This window comes from Lithobates pipiens, unplaced genomic scaffold, assembly GCF_037356315.1.
Source record: "Lithobates pipiens isolate NorthernLeopardFrog02 unplaced genomic scaffold, aLitPip1_a1.2 Scaffold_25, whole genome shotgun sequence".
NCBI classification, from domain to species: domain Eukaryota; kingdom Metazoa; phylum Chordata; class Amphibia; order Anura; family Ranidae; genus Lithobates; species Lithobates pipiens.
Genome location: NW_027507787.1, coordinates 165181012 through 165201141, shown reverse-complemented (window position 1 = coordinate 165201141; position 20130 = coordinate 165181012). Strand labels below are relative to the sequence as shown.

Sequence of the window (20130 nt, the reverse complement as noted above, 5' to 3'; positions counted from 1 at the left end):
CTTTTGGTCCACAGTCAGGACCGTTATTCAAAAATTTACGGAGTACAATGTCCCCAACGACCCGGCCTTCTTCCCCCTGCACGTAAATACCATGTCCGCTAAAAAGTACAAAAAATCCATTCTATGTCACCCAGTAAATGCTGCTAGAGCATGTATACCGCTCCACTGGAAAAGCCAGGCCCCTCCATCGGTGGCGTCCTGGATTCGTAGGGTGGAGGAAGTTAGTAAACTGGAAGACCTGGTGCTTACGGGGAGGCAACAGCAGGAAAAATTTAGGAAAACATGGGCGCTCTGGCACCAGTTCATATTCTCATCCGAAGGAGTATCCTTGAGGACCTTGTAATATGGTCGGCATTATAGACTACATATAGGTTAGGGCAGTCCTGAATCAACCAGAATCCCCCCCCCCCTCTCCTTCTCCCCTCACCTTCCCCCTTCAGTGTCCCTTTCCCCCACCCCCGATGGCCTCTGCCCTTGGTACTGGGCTTTTGCCGGGGTATTGAGGTTCTGACGAGAGCAGGAGATAAGGGAAATGAACGGACGTAGGCTCTCGAATACACTTCTGGCTTCTTAATGAATATTTTATGCTTAGATAAAGCGGTAATCCCCAGATGGCAGATTGACTTAGGTCTTTCATAGAGTTATAATTGGTATGCCATGTAAAGTGTATACTGTATACCTACCTCTCCCTTGCTCTCGGTAATATGTTTACTATGTACTCGACTTTTCCTCCCTCCCACTTATGTATCCCACTTCTATGTTGTACGATATGTCCATGCCCATGTTGGGCATTGTTTGAAATTAATAAAAATGTATATTTGAAAAAAAAAAAAAAACCTTTGGCTGTGGTTGTACAATAACTCCAACACTGATCACACTGCACAGGGTTCCCAACTGTGCAGATACCTGCTTTAAGGTGACTTTACGAATTTACCTTTTCCTTTTTTTTACATTAAAAAGGATGAAGTAAGAAAACGTGTGAATCTTCTGGCTTATGTTCAGATCTGGATCCTTGCTCTGATTTGTTCTAAAGACAGCAAAGTGCAAATGAGAAATTATCAGAAAAAAATTGTTTTAACAATGGGGAAGTTCCATACAAAAGCTTTTATTCAAAGAACATATTGCTTTTTTTTCTTATTTACAAAGGAAAGATATTCATTTCAGTCTTTTGGCATAGTATAAAACAATACGGAATGCGGCAGTGACTAAAGCGAGAAAGACCTGAGATAGACACTTGGAAAGGGCCACACAAGATACCCAAAGCACTGGCAGTTTGGAATGTTCAGGAAACATTGATGTGTTTATTTGCCCATTATTTCTAAAATTTGGCCATCCAGAGCTTGAATGATTGCAACAAACTGAAACATTAAAGGCATTCAACATTGAAAGTTCTGTTCTCAGGGCTCTTTAAAGGATTCTGACAGGTGCTCTTCAGTTGGGTTACTGTACAATGAATGGTCGCAGGTGACTGACTTGCAATTGATTTCAGAATCTGCAAACACTATGCAAAAATACAGCTTTGCTGCACAGGAAGCTGGCTCATATTATCTAAAGTGATTACCTGTGAAACGTCTCAGGGTCTTCTCATCTCCAGGCCTAAAATACACCCAACAGGTCCATTTATAAAGAAAAATTAACCAAGGTGGTAATTACTGACTCCTGTGGCTCATTCAATCTCCAGTGCTGTTAGGTAAAAATAAACTTTCCTGCAGAACTCATATATAAATTCAGAGGATTTCATCTGCTGAAGACTTTTTAAGGTCCACATTACTGTTCATTGATCTTCTGGCTCTCAAGTAACTGCAGACAGCTATCCTGAGAGTCTGCAGGCACCAGACAGTGAGATTTGCATATCGCAGATGCAATGCTCTGCAGGCTCCTTACAGAAAAAATTAACATTTTTTTTTTACCTGCAAAAGGGGAAGTTACTCTTTAAACACACTTTGGGATGTCCTAAGTGCTGCTTCATTACTCAGGGATGGACGTTCCCATCTTACTATCCTTCCAGTAGGTTTCTATTAAAGCGGAGTTCCACTCGAAAGGGGAAGCACCGCTTGTTTGCTTCCTCCCGTTTTTGACAGGTACCTGGCCCCACTTCTGGGAGAAATGGTTGCGGCAAGGTCCCCTGGAAGTTCGGCCACCCTCCTCCTTCCTTCGCGCCAGTTAGAAAGCGCAGCATGCTTTCTAACATGCACAGTAGGGAACCGGCAGTGAATCCTCCCTTACCAAAAATGGCAGCAGCAGCACCCGAGAGCCGTTCAGCAAATCTGCTGGGGTGTCGACATCACAGGATCCCTGGACAGGTGAGTGTCCTAATATTAAAAGTCAGCAGCTACAGTATTTGTAGCTGCTGACTTAATTTTTGGAAGGGGGGCTGGAGCCCTGCTTTAAGCTTAGTGCTACTATTTGGGAAAGGCAACGAGCCAATTGTAGGAGCAGGGGATGATTCTGATAACCCCATCTATAAACTGAATACTGCTGTCTGTGTAGCAAGGAAGAGAAATAGGTATCTGCTGGCAGTCATGAAAATTATAGATGGCTGGTAGGGATGAGCTCAGGCGTGTTCGCATGGAACACGTGCAGAGCCCGCCAGGAAGTCGGTGCAGCGCTGCGCTAATCACAGGCAGTGAGACATTGCCCCGATGTGCAGCTGCAGAGATCATCCCTCAAGGCTGGCTGCAGACTGAAAACTAAAGGGAGTTTCTAAGAATATACTTATAAAATGGTAGAAGTGAAACTTTATTTACATTGTATTATGTACATTATTTACAAAAGTGATGCTAAATATTATTTTTTCAATAAGCTCAGCCTGTAAAGAAAAGAGGATAGCATGTGCCGTTCCTACTATTGATCTTTGCTCTCCTAAAAAGCAATACAGTGTGAGAAATCCTTTGTATCAGACACACCTCTAGCAGGTTGGGCGTCTGGTCCCTCTATGCTCTGTATTCTACCTGTTCAACACTACAGTCAAAGTAGCAATGTGGTTTATTGAAAAAAATCAAAGAAGACCAAATAGCATATCACATAGCAAGAGTTGACACATTTCACACCCATTGGCATGAAATGCGTTAACATTTGCTCTGCAATATGCTATTTGATCTTTTTTGATTATTATTCAATAAACGTATGGATCCTAGCAATAACAGTATGCGGTCATCCACCTGTTAATTGTTCATGTTCTACAATAGGAGTCGGACCGCCACCCACGTTTTTGGGGTTAGAGAGAAGTGGACCAACTTGGAGTGGTGTGTGGTGTTTTGATAGTAGCAATGTAGGGTTTGGAGCCATTGCATGCTGAGGGGACTAGATACCCAACACACCTAGATGTGTGTATGATACAGAAGTTGTATTAGACTGTATAGCTGAGGATAGTCAGCACAGGCAGTGGGACAGGTATCACTACTTTTCTATGTCAGCTGGGCTTATTTTAATAATGTTTAGCTAGTGATGAAAATGCATTAAAGTAATCCTGAGAACAAGACCTGTTGGATGTATTTGTGGACTTGAGTTTGGAAGCACTTTGTAGAAGTTTCCTATCCTCTCCTCTGATGATTCAAGCCAGGTGAGGCAATCCACCCAACTCTTCATGGTTGGATAAAGAACATCTCATACAGTAAGTGTAGAAACAGATTAGTACATGAGGTAAGTAAGCGCATTCAAATATAAAAACATAAGCCATTTACAGTATTATATAATGTGAATTGTGCACATATAATATTTATGTCATAACAAAGTCCTCTAAAGCCCAACTACAGCCAGAAGTAACTGGAGTTTGCCTTAAAGGAAAACAGGCTGTGATTGTTACTGGTAGGGATGCGCAAATCAAGTTTTATTGTCAGACGTAAAAGCACCAATTAATCTCAATGATCATGGCTCAGTACTGACTGTGCCCCCATTTAAACTAATGGGAGTTTGGGGTAAGCATTTACTAAAACAATTCTGTTGCCAGAAAAGTGGTTGTAAAGCTTTAAAGTGATTGTAAAGGATAGTTTTTCCAGAGTCCAGCATTTGCGTCCACAGACACGAATGCCAGACTCGGCCTTGCCCCCCAGCACCAGCATCATTGGATTTGATTTATAGCATCAGGTGCGAATGGTTGCCCTGTTATCAATCTATTCAATCAGGGCACAAGACACCAGCTAGAGCTGGTGTGCTCGTCCCCGGGGAGAAAAAGACCAGGTTCAGGTAAGTAAAACAGGGGCTCCGGGGGGCTGCAGCATGAGTGGCTTTTCACCTTAATGCATAGAATTCTTTAAGGTGAAAAACCATGAGGGTTTATAACCCCTTTAAGGTTTTTTTTACCTGCAAGCATTCTACGCCAAGCCGCCTTATCTGTGTCAATAGATGCAGACAAGGTGGCTGAAGAGCAAGCCCACATGAGTGCCCCCACAGGAGGAGCCCGGAGCACCAGCCAGTGGGGGGGGGGGGGGGAGGACCACAGAAGAGGAGGTACGTATAATAGGTTTGTTATTTTTTTTCTAATTCTAAAATAAAATGAAAGCCTTGAGAATAAGAGGTAACTACTTGTCTCCTGGTGGGGGACCGAGAGGAGGAGTATTGGGGCTGCTCTGTGCAAAACCATTAAACAGAGCAGGTAAGTATAACATGTTTGTAGTTTTTTTTTTTCAATGAACCTTTAGCCCGCCTTCACATTGAAGTGGTTTGTCATGCGATTTGACAGGTCAAACCACATGACAAGTGCCAGCCTATTGCCAGCAATGGCACCATTCCAATTGGTGCAACGCTGACTTTGCAGCACTGCACTGATTTGCTGCACTACTTTTGCCAATTTTCGGGTGCGACTTCAATAGACATATGTGCATGAAGCCACATAGGCTTTCAAGTCCGACCTGAAAATGCGGCTTTGAAATCCTGCAATTTCAGATGAAGCCACATAATTTCAAAACCATGTTCAATGTGAAAGAGGGCTTAATGTCACTTTAAACATTGAACAGGTTCTAGAACATTTGTAAAGTTTTTCTGGGAACATGTAAGTGCTAAGGAAACAACTTTTGAATGCCTGGAAAACACTGGCGGCTTTTGGCAATCACAAGAAACTGAGAGAATGACCTGTGGGGTACTCCACCCTAACCCCCATACACACCATACAATGTTTGTTGTCAGATTTCCCAAAACCATGTAGTGCAAGGGCTTGCCTGATTGCATACAAATTGAAACTCCTAAGGTTTGACCTCATATTATATGGTTTTGGTAAATCTGAAGGAAAAAAATCTACAGAAAATTGGATAGTGTGTATCCAGCTTTAGACCTCAGTAAGGAAGACATAACAAAAACGTGTCCTTCCTTTTTAACATAAAAATAATAAACTGTAAAATATACCAGCATTTAATTTTCAGCTAACCCTGAACATTCAGCTACTATGTGAACTATTACATTTTGTAGTAGAATGACAGAGATATCAAACTCCGAAAAAAAATAAAAATAAAAAAAAATTACTATATATATATATATATATATATATATATATATATATATATATATATATATATATATATATATATATAGAGTAATGGCTCCTTCTGTACCACAGAGAAGTCATTAAATAATACAGCTTGGGGGCAGGTAGCTACAAGTATAAAACGCATAAGGGAAATGACACAACATGAGGGTATGTATAGACCAACTAATGGCATTAATCAATCAACTGAATGTAGAAAATGTATTTAAAGGAAAATCTAATAAATCCCTCCACCAACACTGGAGTGAAGTTCACTTGGGATTATGTGGTGCAGTAGATCACTTTGTAGCCGCACATAGAAGCAGAACCACTAGTAATGGTGTATAGCATCCTTAGCCTGGGCTCCAATCAGGCCACGCTCCAAACACGTTTTGCTCTGGTGTCATGTAAAATAGTGTCCCCCGTTGGATAGTGTCCGCTGTGTACTGTGCATGCGCTGTATACATCATAAGCAGATTCCGAAAATATCCAAAGATGAACGGCGCTTGAGTCCAGGTTCAAGCCTCACCATCCAAGTGGAGTTAGAATAAAAAGAGCAGAGCGAAGCGAGGCTGTGCCTGAAGCGTGGCAAGCGAAGCGTGCCCGCGAGGGGCGTTCACTTGGATGGTGGGGCTTGCACCTCGACTTATGGCGCAGGCGCCGTTCATCTTTGGAATGTCCTTGTGCTCCATACTGCGCAAGCGATGCGCCTGCGCAGTACACAGCGGACACTATTCGATAGGCGGACATTTCTGGACAGAAAACCGGCCCTCGGAGCTTAATCACGTTCAAGCTCCGAGGGGCGGAGCAAAACACATTCAGAGCATGGCCTGGTTGGAGTTCAGGCTGAGCTTGCGCCTACAGGGATATCCACTTCACCCCATGTTGAGGTCTGGAGCCAGGATGAGCTCTTTCCCCAGCCGATACTCACAGCAGTGGGCTGAGGACTGGTACACCTTCGAAGCGGCTCCCATACAAGTTTTTTTTGGTTCACTTGGGATTATATTTACCTTCAGCCTAGATGCAGTGATCTTCCCATTGACAAGGTCCTAGGCAGTCTCTCTTCATACTGTGCATGCATGCTGAAGCCCCATCCATTCCTACAAGTAAACTGCAGTTCTAGTGGCCTAGGAGAACGGCTTACCCACTGAAAGGACGGAGTGTGCATGTGAAGTATAAAGAGAGGTTGGCATCAGGTCAGAGGAAAGATTGAAGAATTAGACAGTAAGGTTAACGCTGAGATTTTTGGTAACAAATAAAAAAAACCCATTGCAGGACCCCCTTCTCATGTATTCTTTGCTCCCCGGGCAGCTAGCACTATACTCTTTTCTACAATGCTCCAGGTTGTGAGCAGCTCTTTGTTCTTTAGGTGTTTTGAATCGCGGTTCCAAAACACGTTGTTAAAATGTCAAATCACACAGTGTGTTTAGGTGCAATTAATTTCAATGCGATTCTGCCTGGATTGTCACTCAACAAATGCTCTGTAATCGCACAAGCCGTGACCCCCAGTTCCAGAACTTTTTATTGATTTATTTTATTAGCAATGAATGGCACCTGAACAAGCTGATGTGCAATTTGACATTTCAACAGCGTGTTTTGGAACCGCGATTCAAAAAACCTATGTGTGTACGGAGCCCAAGGTTACATGTACACTGGCCATCCCTAAACAGAACTCTCCTGGCAGCAGAAAAACGCTAAACGTTTTTCCCCCCCAAAATGTTTCCCTCCTGAATGCAATCCTTCTACGTTCAGGAGAGGGAGAGTTAACTGGGGCTTTTGCAAACAAGCGCCAAAAGCTAGTAGTGTACATGAAGCCTAAGACCCCTTTCACACTGGGGCTGCCTGTGCGTTTTAGCGAAGCTATTTATCGGCGCTTTAAACCCCCGCTAGTGGCTGAAGAAAGGGTTAAAAACACCAGTCTTCTGAAGTGCTGCCCATTCATTATAGTGAGCATGGGTGTTTTGGGAGCGCTGTAACACTACTTTCACACTGAAGACCGCCCGAGCTTTAGCGGTAAAACATTTTAGCGGTGCTTTACCGGCATTGTGCGGGGCGGTAGCAGGGTGCTTTTAAACCCCAAAGAAGGTGTTAACAAGGGGTTAAAAGTGCCGCTGCCAAAGGCAGGGGCGTTTTAGAAGCGGTGTATACACCACCCCAAAGACTCAGTGGGAAAGGGGTCTAAGAGTGAAGATGTCTTTTAAATCTGTCAAACACAAATCCAACCAAAAATGTTTCTCTATCACTGTAGGAACTTAACCACACTCACACAATAAGGCTCCATGCACACTGAAGCTGATAAACTGCAGTTTATTGGAGTTTGGGCGTTTTTTGTAAAAGCCCATAAACTCCACTCTATGTTAGCCTATGTGTCCATGCACACATGGACGTTTTTCAGCTTTAATGAGCAGTGGAGTTTATGGGCTTTTTTCTAAACGCCAGAAATTCGCGTTCAAAGTGCCGTTTTTCAGCGCCAAAAAACGACAAACGCCGATAAACGCTCATAAACGCTTATAAACGCTCGTTCATTAGTGTTCGGCATTCTATTTTTCAGTGCATTGTGGGATTTTTGGAGTGTCCTCTGTGTATTTTTTTAAAAAACGCCCATTAACGCTTACGCTGTAAAACGCTCATAAACGCTAGTATAAAACGCTGTTAAAAGCAGGTTTTTAAACCAGCGTTTTGTGCCAGCAATCTGGAGTCCAGAAATAGCTTTTTTGAGCTTCAGTGTGTATGGAGCCTAAATCAAACTTCCAATAACAATCCTATGAACCTGACCTTTTTTGTTCACATTAAGCAGTTTACACACCATTCAACCCTTGAGGAAGGCTGGTCATCATTATGGAGGGTGTTATCATACGTGGTGTCCTTGACAGATTTGAGTTTGAACGTAAAATAAGTTAAAAGCTTAAAATAAATTGAATTTTAAAATAAATTACAGGCAATCTTTTAGGTTAGAAAGACCCCCCCCATATAATTTGTTTGTGAAGGTGAAGGCCCTGTGGCTGTTCTCTTGTATTAGACTATAGTGAGTCGCTGATCTGGAACAAGTTATACAGTCAGTGAATTCAGAATTCCAATCCTGCATACTGTTTTTTAAAACCGAGACTAATGCCGGGTACACTCGATTGGACTTTCCAGCGGACCCGAATCCGTTGGACAATTTGATCGTGTGTGGGCTCCAGCTGACTTTTTTTTCCCCAAAAGTCTGACGGACCTAGAAATAAAACATGTTTCAAATCTATCCGACGGACTAAAAATCGGGAAAACCGTTCATCTGTATGCTAGTCCGATGGACCAAATACGACGCAAGGACAGCTATTGGCTACTGGCTATTGAACTTCCTTGTTTAGTCCCGTTTACGTCATCACGTTCAAAACGAGCAGTCTTTCGAACGGACTTAGTCCGGTCCTGTGTGGCCAAGTTCGTTCGTTCAGAAAGTCGATGGACCTCCGCCGAAAGTCCGTCAGACCTAGTCTGTCGAAAAGTCTGGTCGTGCGTACGCGGCATTAGGCTGGACCTATGCATTTATAGTGCTTTTTGCATTTTTCAGATTTGCACTACAGAAAGTGTTCCATAGGAAACCATGTTAAATGGTCTGTAGTGCAAATCTGCAAAAATGCATAATTGTGAATCCAGCCTTAGAGAGGAAGTAAACCCGCAGAGAAAAAACAAAAAACCCTGCAAGAGAAAGGCATATTAAGCTAGTATGCTATGACCCCCCCACGCATCGGTCCACGTCTTTCCCTCCGACCGCCAACATCCCGGAGACTTCTGTGTATCGCGGCTCCGGCTCTGTGATTAGCCGGAGCTGCGATGACGTCACTCCGCGCATGCGTGCGGGGACGACACAGTACAACTGAAGTAACAGCATATAGCGCCATTGCTTCAGTGCGCATGTGCCGCATGCCATCAGCATATGCAAATATAGGCTTACCTGTAACACAAAGTTGTAAACAAGGGTTGACAACCACTTTAAAAGTATAACTAATAGCAAAACTTTCTAAGTTTTAGACAGAGTGGAGAAGAATTTTATTGCTGTCTGTGCTCCAATTATAGCGATAAACCCACTCTATTTGTCCTGTTTACCTTCTCAGTGAAAGTTAAAAAAAAAATATCCACATTTTGGGTTGTCCCCAGAACAGTAATATAGAGGAAATCTTCCAATGGAGACATTAGTTCTGGTGACACCCTGGGATTCCCACTTCCGATTTCGGCCATGGGACAGGAAGTGAAGGGAATTCTCCCCTATGGCAAAAAAAGCAAAACTGACAGGGGTTATAACCCACCCTTACTCTATCCAAAAAAAAAAAAGTTTTGCTCTTAGTTACACTTTAAACAGTGTAACTAACACTTTAAATCAGAGCATTAATTTCTCTGATCAACATTCAGATAAAGAGCTACGGCCACCTGAAGAATCTTCATAATTAATCTATGATTGAGACCAGCCTTGACGGGGAAGGAGGACCCAGACGGACAATCTATGATTGACACCACCTTGACGGGGAAGGAGGACCCAGACGGACAATCTATGATTGACACCAGCCTTGACGGGGAAGGAGGACCCAGACGGAGACTCTCTTTTTCATGTTGCTTGGATGAACAAAGTTACCAGCATTTGAATTTTTCCAGAGTAAAGCTGGTCTTTTCCTTTGAATTTGTGCAGTTTGTCATGCATCGGATGAGCCTCTGCTGCCATTCAGCACATGATCTTCCATAGGAGTGGCTAGATTCAGACCTTGGGAAGCAAGGCGCCCCATACTTTTGTAAATAAACGTAATCTGTACAAACGGAAAAAAAAACAGAGCCTGGAAAGTGAGCTGCAGGCAGGCCCAGGGCTCTGGAGCAAAGCTTCGCCATGACTACTTTATAGCTGTAGTAGAACAAAGTCTCTGAGGATAGTACCTCCAGTTTCATCTCAATAATACCGTAGTAAGCAAGGAAAGCGTGCAAAAGTGATGCATGGACAGTACAACGTTGGAAGACTCAGAAATAGTCAACAATAAAAAAATAAAGCTTCTTCCTTTCCAAATGGAAATCTAAGTGCTGGTTGGAGGGGAGGGTCGAACTAAGATACCCGGGAACAGGTAGAGGTCCTTGCACAGCGTGCTGCAATACTCTGACATCTCTTTGCAACGGTCGAATTCGGTCCCGGGAGCGTGGCCCTCCCGTTTCTTAATGTAAGAATTAACCTGTGGGAGAAAATAGTACAATTCTATTAGAACCAAATTTGAAGTGGAACTCGAGACAAACAGCTGAAAGCTAAATAGGTAGCTCAAATACCTGAACTGGAATTTTTTGACTTGCATTGTTTTACCTTCCAAAATATTTGCAACTCTATTCAGCTGCACTAATGACGCACACCCCTGCTACACTTAATAACCAAAGGGTGGCGCTATTGTTCACAAATTCAGCTCTGCAGGTTCCTGTATCATCTAAGCCCCTCACAATTGTAATATGATTTAAAGGATGAGTTGCAAATAAAAAAAAAATGCATTTACTATTTTTTTTCCTAAAGAGCCTGCAGAGCATTGTACCCACAATCAGCTGCAATGGCTGATGGTACTTGTAGGTATTGATTCACAGGAAACTGTGAATGACTGATGTGGCTGTGGCTGAGGGGAGCCCCGCACAGCTGCACTGTTTTCAAATTGTGACAGCGGGTGCAGGGAGAGGATCCCCCACCCGCTGTCACAGGAAGGGGGGATTGGGGAAGAGAGGCTGCAGATGCTGAAACATGTAACACGTTCTAAAGGTGAACTTATCCTTTAACCATTTGAAGACCAGGCCTTTTCTGTAACTTTTTATTACAAGTTTAAATGAGTATTTTTTGCTACAAAATAACTTGCAACCCCACGCTTGTGAAAAGGCTGCTTTACTTAAAAATCTCCATAGGTGACGCTTTAAATTTTTTTACAGGTTATCAGTTTAGAGTTACAAAGGAGGCCCTGTGCTAAAATTATTGCTCTCGCTTTAACAATAGCGCTGATACCTCACATGTGAGGTTTGAACACAGTTCAAATATGTGGGCGTGACCTTTGGCTGCGTTTGCTTCTGCGTGAGAACAGGGAGGGATAGGGGCACTTTAAATTTTCTTATTTATTTAACTTTTTATTTTTACACTATCCCTTTATTTTTTAATCACTTTTATTTCTATTACAAGGAATGTAAACATCCCTTGCAATAGAAATAAGGATGACAGGTCCTCTTTATTGAGAAATCTAGGGTCAAAAAGACCTCAGATCTCCTCATTTACCTTTTAAAAGCAAAAGTAAAAAAAAAATGTTTTGCATTTTGACTTTTTTTACATGTATCATTTAAAAAATGATTTATTGTGGCCTGAGAAATGGAAGTGACATCAGGGGTCACTCCAGTCCTCCAAGGGCATAGAAATGAGTGGCGGCCATCTTGGCTTCACTTGTCTCCATGCCCAGCTAACGGCTGCATTGGATCGTTCTTGGGCTTTACCGATGGGTCTGCAATAGGGGGGGTGGGGAGGAGACATGTGAAGCCAAGATGGCCGCCACTCGTCTCTATGACCTCGGAGCCCATCCTGCCGCTTCTAAAAGCGATCCTGCAGCAAATCCACCTGTGGGATGACTTTTATCTGACACAGAACTGACGATAGTAACAAATGATACCGGGGTTATTAGCTGCTGCCATAACATGTCAAAGTAATGACCATATAAAAGTCTGCAGCTCCAAAAAGTGTAGCTGCTGACTTTTATTAATCGGACACTCAACTGCCCCACGGTCCAGCGATGTGGGCGGATGAAGCCCCGCTCCTCTCCCCCTCCTCTCTGCGGCACCGGCATTGTCACTGTGGGCAGGAGTTGCGCACTGTGACTGGCCGGGCAATCATCTGAGACATGTGACGTGTCCCAGATGATTGTCGAGAGGGAGGAGAGAGAAGTGAACTTCCTTCCGGTGCTGCAGTGTTCCTGGAGGAAGTGGGAGCAGGATCCCTCTAAAAAGTGGGTAGTTCGGAAGTTCCATTTTTGGGTGGAACTCCACTTTAAGCCACGCCTCACCGGGAGGGAATATTGCCCTCTCCTGGAGGTTTGCCTAAATATCTCCCTCTCCAGCCACCAGTGCCTAAAACATGTTAATATGACACCACTATGCAATGTAGAGGAAAAAAAAAAACCTTGACAGTGCTCCGACTTTTAGGTTAAATGCAGATGACAAGATTGTTGGAATTTCATGTTAAAATAGATTTCAGGACAGTATATGTAATCCATACTGTAGTCACGTTTAGGCTTACCTTCACAAGCATATCAGCTACATGCGTGTCCTTGGCATGCTTGGAAAACACCTCGGTGAGATCCTGTATGAACCACGAGCCACGTTTTGTGTTACGAAGTGATACAGTACCTGAAAAAGATTGAAGGAAAAGATGTGAACGTCTTATAGATGGTAACTACTTATCCAAGGTTAAAGGGTAACTCCACTTTGGTGGGAAAAAAATCTAGCATAAACAATTGCTACAGTCATAATGTAGTTGAAAGGTATTAAAAAAATGACCTTTCCTTTTCAATCTACAGTGCTGTAAATTTCTGTAAAATTCAATGCAATATAACAACCTGGAGGCGTTCTGTATATAGATGGTGTACAGAACGCCCCCCAGAAATATAATTTCCTGCTTGTGTGATTGGCTCACTGATTTTCCCAGAAGTCTGCACTAAGATACATTTCAGATTTTAGGCATCCCCTGCAACAAAAAATTCCGTTTTGGTGAGATACTCCAAAAAAGTTTATCACTTCTAAAGGGATGCTGACACTGCAACGTTTCTCATTAGAACACTGCCACATCAGCGGATTAATAACAAAAAAGTCACTCCCATTCAGATTCAATTTCCACATTGACACAGTCAAACAAACAGCTTTTTATTCAGAGCAGAAACAGGTAGCAATCTGTAACAAAGGTTTATAAAAAAAAATCCTTGCACCCAGAGGGGATTGTTTTTTTTTTTTTTAACTCAACAAAAGTGGAGTTACTCTTTAAAAGAAAAAAAATTTCCTGAGACAGACATGGAAGCTACTACTGCTATTTCTAATCCTGAAAATGCTATTTTCCAGGATGTCATGCTTACCCTTGCTTCAAATGTCCCTTACCTGGAATAAACATACAAAATAGGATGTCTAACTTTACAGCTATGCATAATTGTTCCAGGTCGGTGATAAACCTTACTGATACAAATTGGCAAGTGTATCAACCAGACCATTGCAACGTAAGAAGAGGACTTGCCATTCTGCCCCCAGGAATCTCTAGGGCAGGGGTCAGCAACTTTTTTCACATTAAGGGGGTGACTTACTGAGCCTAGGTTCACACTGACAGCGGTATTGAAATTGTGTGAGTTCAGCTGAACTCGCACAACTTCATGCCCGCATGTCAGTTCCGACTTTGGGGGTGATTTCAGAGACATCTGTATGGGTTTCTGCACAGATGTCAATGGGGAGCGCCAAAAGTAGTACAGAAACTACTTTTGGGAATCGGTGCGACACCACAAATGTGGAGTTGCGCCAATTCAGACGCTGTAATTGTCGCCGGTTTGGCATGCGATTTGACATCTCAAATCGCATGCCAAATCACATCAATGTGAACCAGGCCTAAAACTGAAGAGTACAAAATCTGGTACAGCTGTGCGTGGTAGTCAATCAGCTTCTAATTTTAGCTTGTTTAGTTAAGCTTTGACAAAAAACCTGGAAGCTGATTGGTTTGAGTGGAGAGCTGCATTCGATCTTTCCAGTTTTAGTAAATCAACCCTCGTGTGTCAATTTACAGCCGTAGCCAAACGTTTTGAGTTCACAAAGTTTGCTGCTTCAGTGTTTTTAGATCTTTTTTGTCAGATGTTACTATGGTATACTGAAGTATAATTACATGCATTTCATAAGTTTTAAAGGCTTTTATTGACAATGACATGACGTTTATACAAAGAGTCATTATTTGCAGTGTTGACCCTTTTCCTTTCTTCTCTGCAATCCTCCCTGGCATGCAGTCAATCAACTTCTGGGCCACATCTTGACTGATGGCAGCCCATTCTTGCATAATCAATGCTTGGAGTTTGTCAGAATTTGTGGGGGGTTTAATTGTTCACGCGCCTATTGAAATATGACCACGAGTTTTCAATGGGACTAAGGTCTGGGTAGTTTCCTGGTCATGGACCCAAAATTTCCATGCTTTGTTCCCCAAGCCACTTAGTTACCACTTTTGCCTTATGGCAAGGTGCTTCTTCACGCTGGAAAAGGTATTGTTACTCACCAATGTAAAGAACAAAACTGCGCTGTATACAAACCTAATAACTGTAGCTGCAACTCAAAGTGAAATACACACAAGTAAAGAAAGATATCAAAGGGAGTTGCGCTTCCAAAGTGACATATTAACCAAATACGAATACAAACAAATATAAATGGAAAAAAATAATAATAATTCCCAAAAAGTGAATCTTGTGGCCAATTCCCAGCCAGGGCCTTTTCCTCCAGGGACTTCAGATGTCTGGTCAAGCCATATTACGCATTAAAATGTTGATCACGAAGGTGGTCAGAGGCACAGCTTGCAGACCCACACACAATGTAAGAGCTGATGTCAGCCCACAAAAAAAGCAGGGAAAGTCGCCATAGTTAAAACCAGATGGTTGTTTATTAATAAAAAGCAGTATCGGTTCCAAAACGTATGAAAGATTCAAGTAAAAAAAATAGGCCGACCGGCAACAATACTAACGCCCGTCCAATCGGTACGTGAACAGCATGGTGATGTCAGCATGTCGCCCCTCCTGACGAGTTTCGTCACTAATCTGACATCCTCCTGGTTTTGGAAGCAATACTGCTTTTTATTAATAAACAACCATCTGGTTTTACCTATGACGACTTTCCCTGCTTTTTTTCTGAGCTGATATCACCTCTTAAATCGTGTGCCTCTGACCACCTTCGAGATTGTTTTACTGCGTCATATGGCTCGACCAGACATCTGAAGTCCCTGGAGGAAAAGGCCCTGGCTGGGTATAAGCCATAAGTGTTAAAACTTGTGCAGCTGGTAAGCGTGCACTCTGTGTGGTGGTGGATTCACTTTGTCCGTCCTTAAAAAGTCACAGGATTTTCACCAAACTTTTGCTGTTTGTTCATTTTCCATTGGAGGAATTTTCAAGGTTTCACTGGTGGACTTTACATACGTCACACAATTCACTTTTTGGGACTTATTATTTTTTTGATTTATTTATTTATAGTTGTTTGTATTCATATTTGGTTATTATGTCACTTTGAGAGCACAGCTCCCTTTTTTATCTATTGTTCCTCACCAAATTGTTCTTGTATGGTTGGGAGAAGTTGCTCTTGGAGGATGTTTTTGTACCATTCTTTATTCATAGGGGGGTTCTTAAGCAAAATTGTGAGTGAGCCCACTCCCTTGGCTGAGAAGCAACCCCACACATTAATGGTCTCAGGATTATTTACTGTTGGCATGACACTGAACTGATGGTACTGTTCACCTTTTCTTCTCCGGACAAGGTTTTTTCTGGATGCCACAAACAATCCGAAACGGGATTCATCAAAGAAAATGACCCTAGTCCTCAGCAGTCTAATCCCTGCACCTTTTGCAGAATATCAGTCTGTTCCTGATGTTTTTCCTGGAGAGATGTGGCTTCTTTTCTGCCCTTTTTGACACCAGGACATCCTCCAAAAGTCTTCACTTCCCTGTGCGTGCAGATGTATTCACAACTGCCTGCTCCCATTCCTGAGCAAGCTCTGCACTGGTGGTGCCCCGATCCCACAGTTGAATCAATTTTAGGAGACACTCCTAGCACTTGCTGTACTTTCTTGGGCACTCTGAAGTCTTCTTCACAACAATTGAACCTCTCTGGAAGTTCTGGATGATCCAATGAATGGTTCAATCATAGTAGCAGCAATATTGCCTGTGAATCCCTGTTTGTGCAAAGCAATGATGACTGCACGTTTCCTTGCTTGTAACCATGGTTAACAGAGGAACAATGATTTCAAGCACCACCCTCCCTTTAAAGCTTCCATTCTGTTATTCTAACTCAGTCAGCATTACTTAGTGATTTTCAGCCTTGTCCTCGTCAACACTGACACCTGTGTGTACCAACAGAATCACTGACATGATGTCACTGGTCCTTTTGTGGCAGGGCTGAAATGCAGTGGAAATTATTTTTTGGCATTAAGTTCAATTTCATGGCAAATAGGGACTTTTCTGATCACTCTGCATAACATTCTGGAGTATATGCAAGTTGCCATCATAAAAACTGAGACAGCAGACTGTGAAAACGAATACAGTCGACCCTCGCGGTTCATAGTTTGTGGCCTCAGTCATACAGATTTTTATTTTTTTCCTCTTAGCCTTCCGGCATCATAAGTGCCGGTTCACACAGGGATGACCTGTCAGGCGACTTGTCAGCCTGACAAGTCGCGCTCCATTCAGTACAATGGAACTGTTCTAATAGGAGCGACTCAAGTCTCTCCGACTTAGAAAAAGGTTCCTGTACTGCTTGAGGATGAGTTCAGAGCAGCTTGCATTGATTTCTATACAGAAGTTGTTTTGCAAGTTGTGCTATATGGGACAGCTTCAGAGTCGGGTGACTTTGAAGCCACTCCTGTATGAAATCGCACTTACAGTTCACCAAGTGTTATTTGAGTGTTTCGCTGAATGTTCTTAATTTTGTTCTTCTTAAAGCTTTAAGATGCCACCCAAATGCCCCCTTCCTGAAGGGCCTGAAGAAGAGGCGCCACCCGTGGCATCTAATAGGAATAATAGGCATTTATGGGCATTTTTTTTTACCACATCCAAAATTTGTGGATTTTCATAATTTGCAGGTCCTCAAAGAACGTAACCCCAAATTTCGGGGGTCGACTGTATTTGTGTCATTCTCAAAAATTTTGGCCACGGCTGTACAAACAACTGATGTGCCAGTGAACAAAAGCACAGATCAGCCCCAATTCCCAATTCCTGCACTTTCAGACTTCAAGTCAACCCCAATTCCAGCAGCATCTTAACTAAGGGTTTTAAGGGAAGAGGGTAGGTGGCCTTCTTCACATTATGATGTATGGAGTCACAGGCTGGCCTATGCTGGTAATGGCAGGTGGACCAACAGTTGAACTTCAAAGTCAGGCAACCTCACTGAAAGCCATGGAGATGTGTGGACTGCATGTCAAGAGAGGTATGCCAGGGTTTTTATGGACAATCTAATGAGCTGTCAATTACAGCGGCGCTGTATTTGTAGGACACAGGGACCCGCCAGATGATCCTTGTTCCAGTTGCCACTGAAAAAGACATTGCATACTGAACCAGCCAAATTTTGATCCATGCATGGCCACACTAAGGCAGTGACTCATACAGAGTCTGCTATTCACAAGAATTGTGATTCATTACTGCAACATTTTAAGCTGGCCATAGAAGGGTAGAATTTCAAGAGAAAATTCTTAGGAAAAGTTTTCTGAAAATTTGTAGAAAAATTCCCTGAACATTCAAATGTTGTTCAAAAGATTGTGCTTGGTTTTAATTTGGGAATGAATGGACTTTCTAGAATGTTCTTTCCCTCCCCATTATATAGTGTCACAAAGGTAGAGTTACACTTTATACAGACTTCCGTGTTCCATACTCACCCTGCAGACAGGCATAGGCACAGATCATATCAGACTGGGTGGGCAGGCGGACTTTGCCATTTTCTTTTCCTGCATCACTCTGTTCACAGCTTGGAGAAGAAGCCTGGTCTCTCCCATCTCTCTGGTCAACTCCTCGGTCCGCCTCAACTGCAGCACAGAGTAAAAGATATTGGTTACAAATGGCTGCGAAAGGAACCCTACATTTAGGTCCAAAATTGCTTGTTTTTTCTTACGTGTTTTGAAAATGTATTAGACTAGAAGCATTTAATTACCTGTATAAGGGTTTAAGAATCAAGAAACACAATGTAGGAATATGAAAAAAAAAAAAAAGAAAGGAAACAAAAGAAGGGGAGAGGAGAGGGGAAAGAGGACCGGATAAAAAGGAGAGACAAAGCAAGAAGGAAGCAGGAAGCGGAGTGTAGGAAAAAGAGGGAAGAAAAAAAGAGAGGAAGGACAGAAGAGAGAGGCAGGAGATAAAGTGGAGAGAAGTTGAGAGAGGGGGTGAAAGGAAAAGAGAGGGATGACAAGAAGAAAGGAAGAATAGAGAAATGGAGAAAGAAGAGAGAGAAGGAAAAAAGGTGAAGGGAAAGAACAAAGCAGGAAGGAGGAGGAGATTAAGAAAGATGAAATGAAGAAAAGGAGACGGAGGTGTGGAAAGGTGGACTCTTGATTTTTTTTTTTTTAGAGCTTGTTGCAAGCAGATCATTACCTTAAATCGGTACCTTAACCAAAAAGGGAAGCTCCACTTATTTTCACCATCCAATGCCACATTTGGCACTTTTTTTGTTTCACCAGGTACCCAGTCGTCGTCCCCCCCCTTTCCCCCGCAGTCTTCTTAAAGGAGTTTTAAAGGCAGAAGGTTCTTTTATCTTTCACATTCTATGCGTCAATCAAAACCTGTCAGCCAATCCGGGGAGAGAGGGGGCGGGGCTCTGTGTCTGAACGGATATGCAGATCTCTGACTCGGCTCGGGTGCCCCTGTAGAAAGCTGCTGGCTGAGGGGGCACTCGATAGGAGAGATGGGCCAGGGGATCAGAAGAGGAGGATCCAGGCTGCTCTGTGTAAATCTAAATGCACAGAGGAGCAAAAGTATAACGTTTGTTATTTTAAAAAAAAAACGAGCCTTTACAACACATCACAGGTCCCGGAAGATGGAGGGAGCATTCACAAGGCACAGCACGGCTCGTGAATTAGCAGTAGAAAACCAGGTCCGAAGCCACAAGGCTTCATTTCCCTTTTCCCTTAATTCAGATTCCGGCCCCTGAGAGAAGCTGAGTGAAGGAGCGGTTCGGGTGAGGACATCACAGGATCCCTGGACAGGTAACTTAGTCTTATATTAAAAGTCAGCAGCTACAGAATTTGTAGCTGCTGACTTCAATTTTTTTGGGGGGCCGATTCACACCACGCCGACATATGTATCGCACCGGAACACGCTATGCCTTCCTGTGCAACTCGCGTGTGGTGCAATTTCAGCTCATTCATTTTGAATTGGCTAAAATTGCACAGCACCACATCAAAGTAGTGTATGCAGTTGCACCACTTTTTAAAGCACACTGTAACCGGATCGCATGTTACAAAAGTACCATAAGATCCTGTGTGGGCTGGTGCGACTTGCCTTTGGGGTGTCGGTAACTCTCTATTAACTCGCTGCAGATCGCAAATGGACTGCGTTCTGTGGTCTGAATTGTGCCGTCCCTGTGCAATTTAAGTACGGGCATGGTGTGAACCGGCCCCTACACTCAACACTGTTACACTGTAAACCTGGCATATCATGGTAACGAATCCATGGTTATCATTTGTAAAATGTGTTTCTATGTGAGTCATTAAACAGCTTAATTTATCCCACCGACCATCATAGATTTTTGCTGTATCTACTAAAAAAAACAAAACAGGGGATCTCCATCTAATTGCAATCATTGATATGAACAGAGCCAGCTTTTGTAGCATTCTTGGTATCTGGGTATTTATCACCCAAGACTTATACAGAAATCATTCTAAGAAAGAATGCGACAGCAGAGAAATATTAAGGGCCGGTTCACACTGCTGTGATGCGGGAGCCCTGC

The 20130-nt window shown here is 42.9% G+C and overlaps 1 protein-coding gene across 3 annotated transcripts in view; it reads right to left on the bottom strand.

The window, feature by feature from the left end:
* Positions 1-1089: 1089 nt before the first annotated feature.
* The window catches only part of CASP2 (caspase 2), a 67496-nt gene continuing 48455 nt past the window's right edge, over positions 1090-20130 (bottom strand). For 2 of the 3 annotated variants that reach the window (XM_077455093.1, XM_077455094.1), the window contains exons 9-11: positions 18068-18214; positions 12720-12829; positions 1090-10647 (exon numbers count right to left, since the gene is read on the bottom strand). In XM_077455093.1, the coding sequence (XP_077311219.1) occupies positions 10495-10647; positions 12720-12829; positions 18068-18214 (410 nt within the window). In that variant the 3' untranslated portion in view covers positions 1090-10494. The remainder of the gene's footprint in view (positions 10648-12719; positions 12830-18067; positions 18215-20130) is intronic. The other variant, XR_013262800.1, reaches the window with a different exon arrangement.